At 59.8% G+C, this 17,751-nt stretch overlaps 1 protein-coding gene across 6 annotated transcripts in view; it reads right to left on the bottom strand.

Moving 5' to 3' along the window:
- Window positions 1-17,751, bottom strand: part of HDAC5 (histone deacetylase 5) — a 104,155-nt gene that overhangs the window by 27,523 nt on the left and 58,881 nt on the right. For 4 of the 6 annotated variants that reach the window (XM_039516619.1, XM_039516622.1, XM_039516618.1 and 1 more), the window contains 6 exons: window positions 11,066-11,334; window positions 9,878-10,022; window positions 9,050-9,164; window positions 7,296-7,426; window positions 6,131-6,262; window positions 1,666-1,778 (listed from right to left, as the gene is read on the bottom strand). In XM_039516619.1, the coding sequence (XP_039372553.1) occupies window positions 1,666-1,778; window positions 6,131-6,262; window positions 7,296-7,426; window positions 9,050-9,164; window positions 9,878-10,022; window positions 11,066-11,334 (905 nt within the window). The remainder of the gene's footprint in view (window positions 1-1,665; window positions 1,779-6,130; window positions 6,263-7,295; window positions 7,427-9,049; window positions 9,165-9,877; window positions 10,023-11,065; window positions 11,335-17,751) is intronic. The other 2 variants (XM_039516620.1, XM_039516623.1) reach the window with 1 other exon arrangement.

Below are 17,751 nucleotides of genomic sequence, written 5' to 3'. Positions count from 1 at the left end.
GCACCGCAAGCCTGGGAGGCGGGAGAAGTGGAGCTGCGACGGCGTGCTCGGGGAGACGGCGGAGCAGAGGTGAGCTGGGGCGGGGAGCTGCTGCACAGCTCCCGGGCTGGGAGCTGCTGCTGCTGCAGGGGGGCGCCTCAGGGTGGAGGGGGGGGGCGGAGAGCTGCCACAGGGCTCGGGGGGGGGCACAAACTGGAAGTTTCGCCTAAGGCACGAAACATCCTTGCACCCGCCTTGGGCACACGGCCAACCCTGCCCCGTCTCTGTCTGTGCCTTCGCTCTGTGCTTGCCTCTCATTATCTCTCGGGTTTATACTGGGCCTGGCTGAGTTAACCGTGATCCTGGGTGTGCTTCCAGCCGCTCCACTAGAGCGGGAGAGAGGGGGTGTCCCCGTCTCTCCCAGCAAAGCCCCTGGATGACGACCAGCTATGCCAAGTGACAGCCCAGGGACCGCCGTCAGAGCAGTGCCCTCGTGTGTTCGTTTGGGGAGGGGGGGAAAGAGAGATGCAGAGTCCTGAACAAACCTATGGCACAAGCGGGTTGTATTCGGGTTCGGATCTGGATGTTTGCAGAGGATCTTGCAGGCTGTGGGACCAGGACAGGGAACCCCATGACGACGAGCAGCGGGGCCTAGCTGACAGGCGGATGGTGGAAGCCTAGAACCCGCGGCCCCGAGATCCGGCCCTGAGCATCACCAAAGGGCCCGTGGACACAAAAACCCGCTAGCTGTGCTCCGAGGCCGACGCAGGGCTGTGTGCTGGCGAGGAACTCCGTGCCCGCAAACCAGAGCACGCCCAACCCCGCCCCATGTCGTGTGTGCTGGACGGGGGTGTTCCACTCACAGATCGGGGGGGCCTAGCTCGGCCACCCCAGGATGGTCCCTTTAACTATTTAAATCAGGGCCTTCAATCTACATGTGGCGATTGCACCGGGGATCTGCCCACTGAAAATGCCTCCGAGCAGGAAGGGTAATTGACCAGCTTCCAGCTGAAGGAAATGGAACAAGTAAACAAAGGGGAATGAGGTTTAAACGACCTCCCGACTTTGGTGAGCTCATGTCACTCGAGTCCCGAGGAAGGTATCTGGGGGGGTGTAGTTTGGTCATTGGCTGTTTCGGTTTATTTTAGTTTTTAGGCAACATCTGTTTTGTTTTCTCCAATGGCAGCATCCCAACTGCGGAGGAAGAAAAAGCCCCCGTCGCTGTCCTAGCCCCAGCGAAAAATAACCTCCAGATCCCCAAAACTCTCCCCAGCCCTTTGGGAGTCACCCCACCGCAGCGAGCGAGAGAATCGGCGCCGTTTCCACTAGCAATGCCACCGTCCCACTAGCATCCGCCCAGAGACACGCCTCGCACGCGCGTGCGCTTCGCTCGTGTAACGCGCCAGCGACGTGAAGCCCCCGGCGAGCCCCACCACACGATACCAACCCTTTCCTCCGGGCACACTGCAGCCCTCCTGTAGCCGGAGAAAAGGTTTAGAGACAAGACAGAGGAGAGGAAAACGTCCTTGACATTACAAGCACGTATCAGAGCAGCGTCGATGGAGACGGGGCAGTTCCACCGAGGAGATGAGTTTTCAGCTCTCTGGTCAGGGCTCGTGCTGAATGAGGACTGGGGTGGGGGAGGCACAGTGCCCCCCCGGGGGGGGCTCCCTCTGCGAACCTTACCTCGGTGTGGATGTTGGGGGCAGAGCCAGTGAAGCCATTCTCAGCGATGGTGCTGTGGGAGCTGTTCGGGGAGCTGGGACCGGACCCTGGGGCGCTGTTACACACGGAGGAGACTGCAAGAGAAAGGGAGAATTGCACACACAGCCCAGAGGCCCGTTCCCCGCAATGCTCCCGACGGCCAGGCCGATCCAGATGTCGTTCCCGGGGGCCAGGAGCTAAACCCTGCAATCGTCGCTGCCCTTCCCCAGCGGGCTCGCCCTGCCCTGGGCATCCAGCACGGACCCGAACCAGTCCTGAGGGCCAGGCTGGCAAAGGCATCGATCCGCACCAGCAAATTTGGCACGGACGTCTGCACAACTGACCCGCCGGGAGTCTGGGAGGAAGGGACGCTGCCTTTGGGCAGGATTTCCCCAGCGTCAGAGCACTCCTGCCACACTGGGAGAGGGGTGCAAGAGTGTTGTCTAGATGCTAGCCAGGAGACTCCACAGGAGTTCTAGTCCCTGCCCGTCTCCATGCCTCAGTTTCCCTGAGCGTTGCTTCTCCTCGCAGGGGTAGGGCTGCAAGGGTTACGTTCTACAGTGTTTGTCAAGCACTTTGCAAGCCCTGAGTGGACGGAGCTAGGAAAGGATGAGATGTAATTACTAGCAGCTGACCCCAAAGGATGGGCACAGAGCCGGGATCAGGGCATGTGAAATCCCTGACACAGGACCCATTACAACGAAGGCGGCTTGACAAGCGGTTGCTAGTATTCTCGCTCTGCATGGCTCCCTGGGGGGGCTGGCCACACAAGCGGATGTGACCATGAGCTCTGTGGTCCCTCACAGCTGGAATGAGATCACCTCCCCTACCCAGCCCTGGCCCGGATCCCCCGGGGCTGTGCCCTCGTACGCCCCAGTGCAAAGCAGGGGGAAGCCAGTAGCGGTCGGAGTCAGTAGCGTCTGGAGCAAATGGCTGTGCGGGGGATATGGCGGGATTTTAACATGACCCCGGATGCAATGCACCAAAAAGAAAAAAAAATCCCATCTTCCCACATGGCAGGGTGGGCATGGCCCCTCCCACCCCCGCGAGTATCCCCGTTCCCTGGCTGTGGCTGCCCCCGGCCATCGGGCACCCCAGGTTAGAAATCTAGGTCAGCACAACCCCCCATCCAGACAGGTACAGAAACAACCGTTCCCAGCCTGCTCTGCACCACCCCCAGCCACCGTCACTAGGGCAGAAGCGGTTCGCCAACCACCACCTCCATGCCAGGATCAGCAGACAGGGGGCGGATCCTCCATTGCCTTCAACGGGATGCTGATTTACATCAATGGACTTGCCCCAGCTGCGGATCTGGCCCACTGACACGCTGCGGATTGACCCCACCCTGTATCTCAGGAAGACAAGTACCTGCCGCTGCCCTTGACGTCTGCCACCGCTAGCGGCCCCGGACCTCGGACGTTATGTAACAGCAGCTCAGAGGCGGCTGCTGTATCTGCCCCCGCCCCGTCCCCGGCAAAACATTTCCTTCGAGAGCAACAACAGATGCTCCTGGATTATCCTCCCCTTCTCCCCTCCTCACACACACAAAATGGCCCCGCACAGATTACAGGGCCTCTGGATTAATTTCTTCATTCGATATCAACGCTTGGTTGCATAACAGCGAGCAGGCTGCAGCCTCGCCAGAGGAGCTGGGGCGACTGGCTCATCCCTCGTGGAGCCGGGATCCCGTCGCCGGGGGCGGGCCGGCCTGGGTTTCAGAGGAGATGGACGGGCCCGATCGCCAGCGGGTGTCAATCAGTGCAGCTCTGCCTGCGCCTGTGCAGACTCCAGGGGGCCAGGCACAATATTCAATCCAACCAGGAAATCAAATACAAGAGGGAAGCAGCAGCCGAGCCCACAAACCCCCCAGCCCTTCTGCAGAGACCATCCCTAAAAATCCCCATCACAGAATCCACGTTCCCCCACCGCCGCCCACCGTTCACCCCAGCGCAGGCGAATGGGCTTTGCACCATGCCATGATGGTCCCCAAATTTAGGCTATTTCCAACCAGGGACGGGGGGCATGAATTTCAACATCCGGGGACGCCCTGTCAGCAGCTCCCTCTCTCATAAACCTCGGGCGGGTCAGTTCGCCCGCGGGGATGGTGGCAGGCGGCCTCGGGCAGACAGGTTCCACGCCACACGGGACAGAGTTTCAAAAGAACTGAGCCACCTTTGTAAGTCAACAGCACCCAGAGCTCCGTTCCCGCTCGGGTGCTGACGTCAGAACCAGGTTTTCACAATGGGCCCAGCACCCAGCAGTTCCCATGGTCACTCAACCGGCATCTGCCGCGCTTTGGAAAATCCTAGCTCAAAGCCAACATGAGGACACCAAAGCCTCTCCTCTTCCATCTTCGCTCTCCACATGGAAATTCACCGCCATGCCCTGGTCTGCGGGGGAAACGGGCAGGCAGGGGCTGGATCGGTCGCCGGCTCTGGGCCAGCCATTTACCCTGCAAGTTGCAAACCCAAGTAGCAAACGACAGACGCACACGCACAGTCAAAGGGATCAACACAGCCTATAATCCGTCCTCGGATCCACCAGCGTCACCCAGGCCTTGGATACCCAGGGAAGTTTCTTTGCTATAACCCAAGACCTGGTCTGCTCTTAAAATGTAGATTGACCCAACGCCGTCGCTCAGGGGTGTGAAAAAATTCACCCTCCCGAAAGCCGTAGTTAAGCCGACCTAGCTGCTGCGGCTCGGGGCGGCTGATTTCACCTCCACTGATGAAAACCCCCTTCCGTCGACGTAGGAAGCGTCTGCACTACGGCGCCGTCAGCCACCGCAGGCAGTGGTAGTGACCGTAGCGTAGCTGTAACCTACGGCGGATAGTTGTACAGGCACAACCTCGTGGGGACAATCTTATTCCAGCATAAGAGGATCATGTAAGGAAGGAGGCTAAACCACGCTGAGGAAAACCACTCAGGGCTGAGAAGGTCCATACAGGGATTATACGGGTATAACTAGACCTGTACGATATCGGTATAACTGGGAAACCGTACCCATGTAGACCAGCCTTTAGGCTCCTAAATAATAATAATTGGAGATATCCTAGGACTGGAAGGGACCTTGAAAGGTCATTGAGTCCAGCCCCCTGCCTTCACTAGCAGGGCCAAGTACTGATTTTGGCCCCAGATCCCTAAGCAGCCCCCTCAAGGATTGAACTCACAACCCTGGGTTTAGCAGGCCAATGCTCAAACCACTGAGCTCTCCCTCCCCCCTACTCTAGAAAGTTTCACTAGCGTGCACAACCAACCAGCCCTAGTGTGGCCACGGGCAAAACCATCCTTCCAAAGAGTCCCGCGAGCGGCTTCAGCGACTCTGGCAAAAGAACTCTCTTGCTGTGTCTCCGCTAGGGAAGTTTGCTCTACAGGTCTCTCCCTTAAGGGAGCATCAGCCAGCCTGCCCGCATCCACGCCCCAGGAGCTAACGGGACGCTCCCAATGCAGAGCCGATTGTGCACACAACACTCACCACCGCGCACACCAACCAGATGTTTCTCTGTTTAGTCTCTCCGGGGCTCCAGGCAGAGACCAGCAATACTAACGGAAACACACACACACACACACACACACACACCCCCGAAGCTCAACCAGGTGAAATGACAACAGAGAGCCCCCCCTTCCCGAGCAAAAGGAGCATGCACTTTGCGCTTGCATTCCCGACGACTGCATGTTCACATCAGGCGCACGGTTGTGCACACAGACGGCCGGTGATCTCGCTGGATGCAGGGCAGCGGGATGATATCCAGCGACCCAAAGCAGGCCTCGATTCCCCCGCTAGGAGCAGTGCGCCACCCGGCTGATGTTTGTGGGTAAAGCAATGAAAGGACACAATCTCTGTACTTCTCTCTGCTTAGGATCTACCACACCCTTCCCTGTCCTGTCTGAGCCCCAAGCAGAAATTCAAGGTCACCATGTGGGTCTAATCAAAGGCGATCTCTCCCCGCCCAACCATTCCTTTCGGAACGTCACGTTCTCACCCCTTTTGGGTTCAGGTTTCCTGCAAAGTAACAATGGACTGGAGCCCCGGCTGCGAGCACCTCCGGCTCCCAAAGGCTTGTGCCTCACGGTGGCTGTTTGCCATGCGGCCAAAGAACAGTTCTGCTGGAGAACACGCTGAGCACCAATTAATAACACTTCCCCCCTGCAGCAGTTTTCAGCCATTGACCCCCAAGTGTTTTACAAAGAGAGGCAGCAGCAGCAGCATCCCCCACACATGGGGAAACTGGAGTACGGAGAGGAGAAGTGACTCACCCGCTAGAGTAAATCAGTGGCACGGCTGGGGTTAGCACCCAGGAGTCTGGGCTTCCAGCCAGGTGCTCAAGTCTCCCCTCCCCTCTCTTCTCTAGACCAGACCAGACACAACTTCCGGTTAATCAGAACCAAAGCCCCGTGCTGAATGATCAAGGTGCCGACGGGCAGCCCCCGCGAGTCCGTCACTCACCCGTGATCTCGATGGCTCTCTTCTTGAACGTGCTGATGACGGTCCCGTCTTTCCTCCGCAGCAGGGGGCTGCTCCTGCGCTCGGCCACCTTCTGCTTTAACCGCGAGCGCACTTTTAAGTTGGGTTCCGAGGCTGGAGGGGGAAAGGGAAAAGCACCATGAACGGGGCCCCACCCTGACTCGCTGCCTCCCAGCCCCCCGCTGGCAGCTCCGGGCCCCTGCGGCTCCAGCAGCCTCCTGCCGGCTCTCAGCTAGAGGGGCTGTGGCTGAGATGACAGCAGCTCGCCCTCCCCACCCCCACCCCCATTCCTGCCAGAGCCTGGAATATCCTTCCTCCCCCTCCGCCCGTCACGCTGACCCTTCCCCCAGCAGGACCCCTGGGTGTCCCTTGCACCCCCCCGTCCTCAGGGGCCCTCTCCACCCACAACAGCGGGCCCGCCCCTTCTAGACACCAGCTGTTTGGACTGGACTGGGGCACGCAAGCGGCTTTGCCTCTGGGCGGGCGGGTCCAATCCAGCCTGGGGCGTAGTGAGCACCAATCGCTGCCCTCTGATGGCTGTTTGCTGGGCCTCTGGGGCAGGGGTCTGGTCCGTAAAGCACTCAGCACCCTACCTAGGGGCTTTGCAAAGAGCTCAGGGCCAGGTTTGCCGGGGCTCTGCTCCCCGAATGGGGCCAGATTTCCAGACAAGCTCAGCTCCCAAGGTGCACCCCGCGGGCTGGACTCTGATGAAAATCTGGCCTCTGATTCTGGTGCCTAAATGAGAACTGGGCTCTTGGGAATATTAGGTCCTATATTAATAATTACAGCCCTCCCCAGGCTAGGGTGAAGCAGTGCTAGCTACTGGCACAGACCCTCCCCACCTCCCTCCAGACGGCATCGGTCTCCATGGCTTGTTCAGACCTTGACCTCTCTTCTGGCAAAGGGGCCAATTTCGATGGTCATTTTTGTGACACCGGCCCAGCGGGAACTGTACTGAGATCCGCCCAGCTCATTTCACTCAGGCTCCCAAACAGCCAGCAGGTGGCAACGCTCTGCAGTCGGCTACCGCCCTGGGTTGGATTCGAACCAGTGGCCCGGAGGCAAAGCCGCTCCTGTTCCCCCGATCCAGCCGGCCAGCCCCACCGAGGGGGATTGTAAGTTTCCCTTCCCCGCCAGCGGCACTGACCGGTTTTCCGGAGCGGAAAGTCGTCTCTGCTGTCGTATGTGCCGAGTAGGGGTAGTTTGTAGGAGGGCGGTGTTCCCGGGCTGCCTGTCTGGGGAGGGGAGCTCTGGTCCAACGAGGTATGATGGGCTCCCCTGCGGAGACAGGCCAGGAAGCAAAGCTGTTAGCGAGACCTACCCCGTTGTGCACCCAACTGGCCATAGAGAGACGGGCAGCCCCGCGCCTCAACCCAAGTGCAGACTCGCTCTGCCTGTGGAGGGAGAAGGGCCTGGCTGCAGGGAGCTGGAGACAAGGTACCTAGAGTGGAGCAGGGCTGGGGACAGGCAGAGGAGCTGGGGAGCTCCAGCCTGGAAAGCCCCAGGCTGTGGCCTAGCATTGGGCTAACAGGTACTGGGGGTTGCAGAGGGCAGCCCAGGGGTAGGCCAAGGCAGCAGGTCCAAACCCCCCTTGCCAGTGATGAGTGGCCGATACTGCAGCCTGCCCCAGGGCGCGGGGGCTGGATGATGACTGGCAGTAGCCCTGTACTGAGGCGAGGTGGGGATAGAGGGTGGGGGTTCCCCGGGGAGGGGAGACCCTAAGACTGAGGGGTACTGCCAGGGGGCAGCACCCCATGTAAAAGGGCACCGGGTCCAGGGAGGGACACAGGGGCCAGAGGACAGGCGGATCACCAGCCTGCAGAGGGCGATCCGGAGCTGGAACGAGCTAATTCCTGGAAGTCACCAGCAGGAGGCGCCGCAGGGGTGAGTCCGCACGTCTACAGGGACCTAAGTGACAACCCGACCCCCAGCTGCCTGGATGGGACTGAGGCGCGTCTCCCCTGGGTGCTACACCCTTGGGCCGAGCAGGGGGCCCCCGTGATCTAAACAGACAGAGCTCGCTCCAGCCAAGGCTGCGACGTGGGACAGGGACACGATTCAAACCCAGCCCGGTCCTGGCTACGCTCCAAGACCCGACCACGTTCTAACCAGGGCAGGGGGGACAATTGGGCTGTGATGGGGTGGCAGGGATCGGGGGGGGGGGTTAACAATCTCTGTGGGATCCCTGAGGGCCCCGGGCACTCCCGGGCCAGGGTGCGTGGACCCTGGTGAAAACACGAAATGTTACTGGTAAGCAGGAAGGAAGTGTGGGGGAGGGGGACGGCCAATCAGGGATCTGTTTTTAGCCAGCTAAGTGGATTTATCCCCTAAGCATCCCTGGACTCAGGAAGTGGAGTAGGTCACAGCAATGCAATTAGCCGCCGCGCGTGCCAGGCCCTTTCTAAAGCCAGAGGCGAAGAGAGACGTCACAGCCGCCTCCCAGCCTCGGCGCCGGGCAGGGGTCCCTCCTTGGGACCCAGGACAGGGCCGGTTTGGTTTGACTGGATTTGTGTTAAACGCTCATGTCCCTGCGTGATGCCCTGGCCTCCTGGGGAAGCCTGGTGCATCCACACCCCACCCAGAGACTCCCCATGGGGAGGTTACGCTGTACACGCCCCATTACCCATCCCAGGGCTCCGACAAAGACACGCCGCAGGAAACAAGGTATGTGGGGGGTGGCTTAGCAGCTAGAGGGACTGCGAACCCAGGTGTGCATGGCCCACCAGACCACAGCACAGGAGAGAACCCAGGAGTCCTAACGCCCGGCTCTAACCACTACACCGCACTCCTGCCCAGGGCAGAGCACAGAACCCAGGAGTCCGGGATCTCGGTCTTCTAAGAGAGGCCCCAGCCAGTTCATCCGGCCCTCCCCTGCTCCGCCGAGCCTGCCAGCCAACCTACCAGCATTTGGGGTGCTGTGGGAGGGAATGGTTGAAGCCGCCTGCGGTCAGCTCTTTTGACTTGCTGAGTAGAAACTCCTGGAGCTTTAGCTTCACTTCCGTGCTGGCGATGGCACCTGCAGACAGACGGGACATGGTCCACGGGAAAGGCACAGGCCAACCAAGCAACCGAGAGCCTGGCTGGGGAGGATTCCCCGAGCCCGCCGGGCATTTAGCGCAGGCTAATGCTTCCCGGGCCGGGTGACCTCCGGACGTGGGCGCTAAGCAGGGCGGCACCAATGCCACCAACAGACCCCCACCAAGGCTGGCAGACAAGGGGTTTGGGACTTTTATTTAGACGCGGGTCAGGACCGAAAGCTCAGACCAGACCCGACGTGAGTCTCAGGGGCTTGGGCCTGAGACATGCAAAGTGAGTCCCTGCCCTGGGCCATATGCCCCCTGCAAAGCTCCATACTGTGTCCCTAGGGCCTCCTGGAGACACATTCCCCCAGCATGCAACGCTCTCTCTCGAGCCGCACTCCCGGCATGCAACGCTCTCTCTCGAGCCGCACTCCCGGCATGCAACGCTCTCTCGAGCCGCACTCCCAGCATGCAACGCTCTCTCTCGAGCCGCACTCCCAGCATGCAACGCTCTCTCGAGCCGCACTCCCAGCATGCAACGCTCCGCCAGGATCCAGACAGAGCATTGCTGGGATCTGCCGAGCCCAGCCAGATCAGGCCGTGAGGCTTTCGGTCCCCTAGGCCCCCGGGCCAGCCTTTGCCCCAGCTGGGCCCAGGCTCCGCAGGGCAGGGGCCGAGCGCCTACCCCCGCCCCCCGGCGGGCTCTTACTTTCTTTGCTCTTCTCCTTGTTCCGGAGGATGAGGAGCTGCTGCTCCAGCCGCTGCTTCTCCAGCTCCTCCTGCCGCAGCTGCTCCTGCTTGCGCTGCTGCTCCAGCTCCTGCTGCCGCTTTGCTGCCAGCATCTCCTGCTGCTGCTGCCAGGCAGAGGGGAAAGGGGTTAGCGGGCCGGGTGGGCAAAGGGGACAGAAACTGGCGGGGGGGGGCGATGACACCAGGTAAGAGCTGGGGGTGGGGACTAGGTGGGGGCAAACCAAGTGAGAGCCGGAGAGGGGACTAAGGAGGGGAGGGAACACCAGGTGTGAATGGGGGGGGGGCAGGTGAATGGGGGAGGGAGGGTGAACCCAGGTGGCAGAGGAGACCCTCGTTTGGGGGACCCAGGTTAGCATGGAGGGGCCCCCTGAAAAGCACACGCCCCCTGCCTGCGGGGCCCGGTCACAGCCCAGGCTGCCGGAGCGCGACTCCCCAGCGCCGGCCCTCGGCACGGAGGGGAGACCCGGCTGGCTTCCCAGAAGGCCCTCTCGTGGCTGGTGCAGCGGGGCTTGTTTCAGCGCAGAGGCCCCCGCCCGCAGGCCGGGGGCACTTGAGGTGGGGCAAGGAGGCATCAAGCCACTCGCCTGGGGTCAGGCAGTGAGCAAACGGCTAAGCCGGGATTACACCCAGGACCCGGCCGGCTCTCGCACGGGCTCCTTGAGGAGAGGGAGCTGCTCAGAGCAGCCCGGCTGGCAGCTGGCAAAGAGGCTCCCCACTGGGGCAGCACGTATGGAAGCCCCCCCACATCCTACGAGAGCCAGGCCTGCACCACCAGCATCGAGGAGGGGTGTCAAAGGGGCAATGAGATGGAATAGGGGGCGGCTGGGAGACATCGGAGCCCTAGGCAATGCCGGGAGCCAGCAAGGGATGCTGGGAAAATCTGCACAGACTGTCCCACCTGCATCCCTTGCCTTCCATGGCTATAACTGGCCGGGGGGGGGCTTTGGGTTCTCAGCCTCCGGTGTGAAACCCGGACACTCCTCTCCTACCCACCAGTGCAGCTGCGTTGGCTTCAGTGGGTGAACGAGCAGAGAATCAGGCCCCCTGCACCTGAAGTCCGCGGGCCGGCCCCGACGGCTCAGCCTGCTGCAGTACGTTCCACCCCGTGCAGGGAGAGAGGCGGTGGCAGCCCCCCGGGGCGTCTCACCTTGAGGTGCTTCTGCAGCTGGACCTCGTGCTGCCGCGTCAAGTGCTCGTGCTGCTTCTGGAACTCGGCGAAAAGCAGCTGCTTCTGCAACTGCTGCTGCTGCTTCAGGACCAGCAGCTCCTGCTGCAGCTGCTGCTCCCGCACCGCCGGGTCCACGCTGGGCACGCTGCCCCGGGCCTCTGTCCGCAGGTCCACCGGGCTGCTGCCGCTGCTGCCGCTGCCGCAGGAGTTCTGCATGGCCACGGGCAGCACCGGCTTCACGTCTACCGCTGGGGAGCAAACAGAGATAGGCCTTGGCAATCGGCCCCTGCCAGGGACCAGCCAGCAGGGAGGGCAGAGATCGAGGGTGGGAGGACTCCCCCTCTCAGCTAAAAGCAACAGAGAGTTCCCCTTCCGCTCTCCTGCTGGCTCGCTGGGCACGGGGGCAGGGAGCAGCTGGGGGTCCACTGGGCCCAGCGCCCCAGGAACTGCTGGGGTGTGGGGCCCAGCGTCCCAGGAACAACCAGGGTGCCCCGGTGGGCCCGGCGTCCCGGGAACGGCCGTGATGCCCCGGTGGGCCCGGCGTCCCGGGAACGGCTGTGATGCCCCGGTGGGCCCGGCGTCCCGGGAACGGCCGGGGTGCCCCGGTGGGCCCAGCATCCCGGGGTGCTTTAGAGACCGGGGCCAAGTCAAATCCATCCAGGTCATGGAATCTCCTGCATTTCCCATTCCCACCCTCCCTCCGTCTGCCCATGGCCTGGCACTGCCCCCGAGTTAATGGAGCCCCAGAGCCTCCATCCAGCCAGCCCGTCCCGGAGTGTCACACGCTGGCTAACCTGGGGCTGGGTTGGATCAGGGTTAAACAAGCAGTAGATTGAGCTGGCTGTGTCCAGTGTTATCCCCGTCGGCCCCCGCGGACCCCTCACTCCTGGCAGAGACCCATGGCTGCATACCCACCAGAACGCAGGGAGCTCACTCCCTGGACACGATGCGCGGGCATTGGGGGGGCACCTTTTCCCCTCTCGGCCAGCCCTTCACTCCCCCCTGTGCTGGCCAACGTGTGCAGTGGGATCTGAGGGAGACCTTTGCTAGCGGGAAGCGGCCAGCGCTCCAGGCCGGATCCTCACAGAGTCACTTCTGCAGGGACCCGGATCGGCTGAGCAGAGCCGCTTCCTGGATGCAAGAGCCACCGTCACCCACTGCCAAGGCAGAGATCTGAGTCTGGGAGGCAGCTCCCAGCGCAGGCGGCCTAGCCAGAGCCCAGGGTAGGAGAAGAGGGATATTCCCCATCCTCCTACGACCCTTGGGGCTCGGCAGATCCAGAGTCCAGCTCCCCCAGCCTCACTGCCCAGCAGGACGCTCCCATCATCACCCAGGGCACCATAACCCACCGTGCAGCCCCTTGCGCGCCGTAGGCCCTGTGGGCATGGCTGCGCCGGGACTTTGGCAAGCTGTGAATGAGTCGAGAGCCGTGGTGACTCAGTCGCTCACTCCTCTGATTGTCTCCCCGTCTGTCGTAAAACCATGTGCGCTGTCATTAACCCGCACAGGCCCAAATCCATCAGGGGCCTGTGCCGCAGTCATCCTGCCGGGGGTGTGCGTATGTTCTTGTGTGCTCGTGTGTGTGTGTGTGTGTGTATATTTGTGTGTGTGTGTGAGTGTACGTGTGTGCGTGTTTGTGTTCGTGTGTGCGTACGCATGCGTTCATGTGTGTGTGTTCGTGTCTGTGTGTGTTTGTGTGTGCACACGTGTGTGCATGTGTTTGTGTGTGTTGGTGTTGGTGTGTTCGCGGGGCACATGGCAGCGCCGGCTACTCCCACCTCTCCTGCAGCGAGGGGTTTCTCCAGGAAATTATCTATCCCCTTTCTGTGAGTTTATTGTAATGAGACCGAGGCGGCGGGGGAGAGACCAACACACAGGGCTAAATATAGACGGAGCCAAACAGCAGCTGTTGTGAGCGGGGCGGGGAGGGTGGGGGGTGGAAGCGGGAGGTGGAGGGCAGTGCTGAAGGGAGCTGGCACATGAGCGCTGCTGCGAAAGGCAGGAGGAGGAAGAAGCTACAGAAGGGAAGAGAGAGAAAATCGCTGACCACTGGCCCTTCCCCGTGAGGATCTCAAAGCACTTTCTGAACATTAATGAGTTAAGTTTCACCCCCCACTATGAGATACTGTGTTATTTTTGGGCATGGCCATAGCACCTAGGCGCGCCAATCACAAACCACGAAGCCAATGTGCCAGGAGCGGTACATCTTTATTGCTACTAGGTAAATTACGGTAGTGCCTCGCCACTCCAGGCATGGACCAGGCTCCTATGGTGCTAGGAGCTGTACAAAGACAGAACAAAAAGAAGGCACCTGAGCCACAGAGCTCACAGTCTAAGGTAGATCAGTATCATTAACCCAATCCCACAGGTGCGGGGAAACTGAGGCACACTGCTCAAGGTCAGTGGCGGAGCTGGGGAGAGAACCCCCCAGTTCTCTGGCATCCCTGTCCAGCCACAGCAGCAGCCCCCTCCTGGAGGAAAGCAGACAGCCCCAGAGTCGCTCTGCCTGGTACCAGCGTTCCCCATGCGCCACACAAACCAGGCATCCCCTCGCTGCGACGGCCGGAGAAATAACAAAGCGGAGCCTGCGGAACGAGCGAGTCACATTTTCACTTTCCGCCGGAATCACCCCCACCTGCCCGGGACCACGGTCGCGTGTGTGCAGCACCCGACACAACAGGGCCCCGAGGCCGACTTTGGGCGCTACCGTCACGTCGATATGTCCTGCTGCGAACGGTAATACTGTCACATCCCGCAGGTGGAGACGAAGCGAGGGATTTCCAATCCCCTCTGCCAGCTCTGCACTGCCGGGAGTGGGTGGGAGGGGGCCGCTAGGAAAAAAACGTGGCAACCACTAGGCAGACTGGGAGCTGAGGCCACTTCCCCTCGTCCCAGCCAGTATGGTCTTCGCCCCAGCCTGAATCCACCTGGATTGTGGCCCTCTGGGGCAGGGACTGTCGTTGTATTTTGTGTCTGGACAGCACCTAGCACAACTGGAGCTCCCAGGCGCTACTCCACTACAGCTAATAATCAGGGGCAGGCAGAGGAAAGATGCAAGAGGAAACCGGACCGGCGCCCGGGTACTGCAAGGATGAGCCCTTTAGAAATGCCAGAGAGCGGTGCCCGACCACCCCAGGAGAATCCACCACCGAGCCGAGAACGCCCATCGGGGGACGCGTCTACACAGTTCGGTTTGGTAGCGAAAGGCCGGTCAAGGCTCAGCCAGTTTCCCACAAACCCCTGCACTTCCCCACAGCGAGGCGGGTGGCGAACGGCTCCCGTCTGCTGCATGACACAAACACCCCCGCCAACTCCCAGACACACACCACAGCCGAACCTTTGTGTTCCTTCGCCATGGCAACTCTGCTGACGCGGCGGTGACGTGGTCCCAGCCCGTGCGTAGGGCGAGTGACACACACAGACGACCCTGCTCGGTTCAATAATTTGACATCAGATCAAGAGTGTTTATCCTCTCGTCCCAGCCCCTCTGCGGAGGCGGCACCTGCCTCGGGCTTTTGATCTGACACTTCCAGCAAATGAGGGAGATTAAATCTTTATAAACCCGGCTGGATCGGGGCGGTGGGGGGAGGAGGCGGGATTGCTTTAGGGTCGGTTTATACATATCGTTTGGTTGGGAAGCGGTGGGACTGGCTAGCCAGTAGGGGCAGGGGCCTGATTCTTTCCCACCCTGCACCGTCATTTATGCTTGTGTCCAGGGGGTGCAAACACGCCGTCGGGATCAGTTTCACAGCACAATCTGCCACGCGAGGGAGAATCAGGCCCCAGATACGTCATATAGCAATTCAACTGCTCCCTACCGCACCTGCACGGCCCCCATTACCACAGCGTCTAAGCCCCTGACAATCTTTACTGAGTTTATGCTCAGGGACAGGAATATTATCCCCCATGTTACACGAAGGGAACTGAGGCCCCGATCCTCAAAGGTACTTAGGTGTCTAACTCGCCTTATTTGTACAGCACCTAACACCAGGGGGTTCTGGGTCCCTGCTTGGGGCGCCAAGGAGCTACTGCAAGACAGATCATAAGCAACAACATCCCCGTGCGTCCAGACACGGCGCAAAACAGAGAGAAGATGACTCATCTTGTAGCTATCAGAGGGGTAGCCATGTTAGTCTGGTTCTGTAGAAGCAGCAAAGAATCCTGTGGCACCTTATAGACTAACAGACGTTTTGCAGCATGAGCTTTCGTGGGTGAATACCCACTTCTTCGGATGCAAGCAGTGGAAATTTCCAGGGGCAGGTGTATATATATGCAAGCAAGAAGCAAGCTAGAGATAACGAGGTTAGATCAATCAGGGAGGATGAGGCCCTGTTCCAGCAGCTGAGGTGTGAAAACCAAGGGAGGAGAAACTGGTTCTGTAATTGGCAAGCCATTCACAGTCTTTGTTTAGTCCTGAGCTGATGGTGTTAAATTTGCAGATGAACTGGAGCTCAGCAGTTTCTCTTTGAAGTCTGGTCCTAAAGTTTTTTTGCTGGAGGATGGCCACCTTAAAATCTGCTATTGTGTGGCCAGGGAGGTTGAAGTGTTCTCCTACAGGTTTTTGTATATTGCCATTCCTAATGTCTGATTTGTGTCCATTTATCCTTTTCCTTAGAGACTGTCCAGTTTGGCCGATGTACATAGCAGAGGGGCATTGCTGGCATATGATGGCATATATTACATTGGTGGACATGCAGGTGAATGAACCAGTGATGGTGTGGCTGATCTGGTTAGGTCCTGTGATGGTGTTGCTGGTGTAGATATGTGGGCAGAGTTGGCATCGAGGTTTGTTGCATGGGTTGGTTCCTGAGCTAGAGTTACTATGGTGCGGTGTGCAGTTGCTGGTAGCTTGTAGCTGCGACACAGGAATGGGTGCCACCAGGCTGGCGGTCTGGTCCCAGCTCTGCCACTGACCGTGAGCAAGTCCCGTCACCACTCCGTGCCTCAGTTTCCCCTCCTGCTCTTTGTCTATGGGGATTGTGAGCTGAGTGTGGGTAAGTAAAACGGGGCCATGGTCACAGCTGAGCCCTTCAGAGAATGTCTACTCTGCACTGTAAACCAAGCTCTGTGGGACCCAGGCTTGTGGACTCGGTATTTCAAAGCCCCACACCTTGAGCATCCTCACTGCATTGTAACCCTGGGTCTCACAACCATGCTAATGCGTCCACACTGCATTGTAATCCTGGATCTCATAACCATGCTAATGCATCCACACTGCATTGTAACCCTGGATCTCATAACCATGTTAATGCGTCCACACTGCATTGTAACCCTGGATCTCTCAGCCGTGCTAATGCGTCCACACTGCATTGTAATCCTGGATCTCTCAGCCGTGCTAATGCGTCCACACTGCATTGTAACGCTGGGTCTCACAACCGTGCTAACGTGTCCACGCGGCCCTGTACAGACCTTCTGACCTGGGTCCGTGGCTTGAGCTGCGCCCACACAGCAAACTGACAGGGCTTAGACCCGAGTGTCTGCAGGGCTTGGGCTCTGACCTACCCCTCTAGCAGGGTCCTAGGATCCGGATCCTGAGTGCTTGCTGACCCGAGTCAGACTGATTTGTGTGTGGACGGCAGGAGGGGCTGGGCTCAGACCTGAGTCAGAGCTGGGCTTAGCATGCAAGGCAGACAGACCCTTAGGCGGCACTATCAGAAATGTATGAATAACCATCTGAGGAGAGAGAGCTTCCCAACAGGAGTGGGGCAAACGGCCTGGATTAAGACGGAGCTCGAGCAGTGTATGAACAGGAGGATACGACAGGGCTGCCGTGAGATAACAGGGGCCTGGTCTCATAGTCCCAAGGAATCCCCCCCAGTCCTATGTTATTGAGGGACAGCCTGAAATATTATTATACATATGTGACTGACTATATATAGCGTGCGACATATGGGGGGGAGCATGACCTTTCGTTAAAGCGCCGCACTGGATATCAGAAGAGGTAGAGTCTAGTCCCAGCTGGGTCACTGCCTTGCCGTGTGACCTTGGGCAAGTCACTTTCCTCATCGTGCCATGCCTCAGTTTCCCCATCTATAAAAGCAGGGCAATCCTATCTGACCCGGAGCGTTTGACACTTTGTTCTCATCTGTGATCTCCAACGCTACGGGCACGAGCCCCCTCTCAACGAAACACAGCACCAATCTCCCTCTTCCCCCGCTCCCACGTGCGCCAATCCCCAGCCCGGTGCGACTCAGAGGAGATTGAACCTCTGTCCGTATTCTCTCCCCTGCTCCCCTCAAACGTTGCTCTACTGACTGGATGACATTCTCCTCCCCGGCCAGGAACAGAACCCAGGAGTCCTGGCGACGGATCGCACATGGCCGGGCTCTTACCCACACCACAGCCCTAAGCCGACTGAAGTCAATGGGGCAGCTTGCGTGAGTAGAAGATGCCGATCAGCCGCGCCGCTCACGCAAGCCAGTGTCATCCTGAGGCTTTTTCAAGTCCTAAGAAGGCCTTGGGGTTTGAAAGGATGCCAGGATCCACGGGTCAGAAGAAAGCTGATCCCAGCCCCAGAACCCGGAGCATGCCTGGCTCCAGAGAGAACCCGGCCCACATTCCGGGAACCCGGCCCACATTCTCCCCTCCCACGGAGTCAGCGGGGCCTACTGGGCAATCCGGGAAGGGCAAAGGGGGGCAGACCCCCGCCCCTGGGTTGAGAACCC

Source organism: Mauremys reevesii, linkage group 27 (genome assembly GCF_016161935.1).
Source record: "Mauremys reevesii isolate NIE-2019 linkage group 27, ASM1616193v1, whole genome shotgun sequence".
In the NCBI taxonomy this organism is placed as follows: domain Eukaryota; kingdom Metazoa; phylum Chordata; order Testudines; family Geoemydidae; genus Mauremys; species Mauremys reevesii.
Note: the sequence above shows the minus strand (reverse complement) of the source record. Positions and strands in the feature narration are given on the sequence as shown.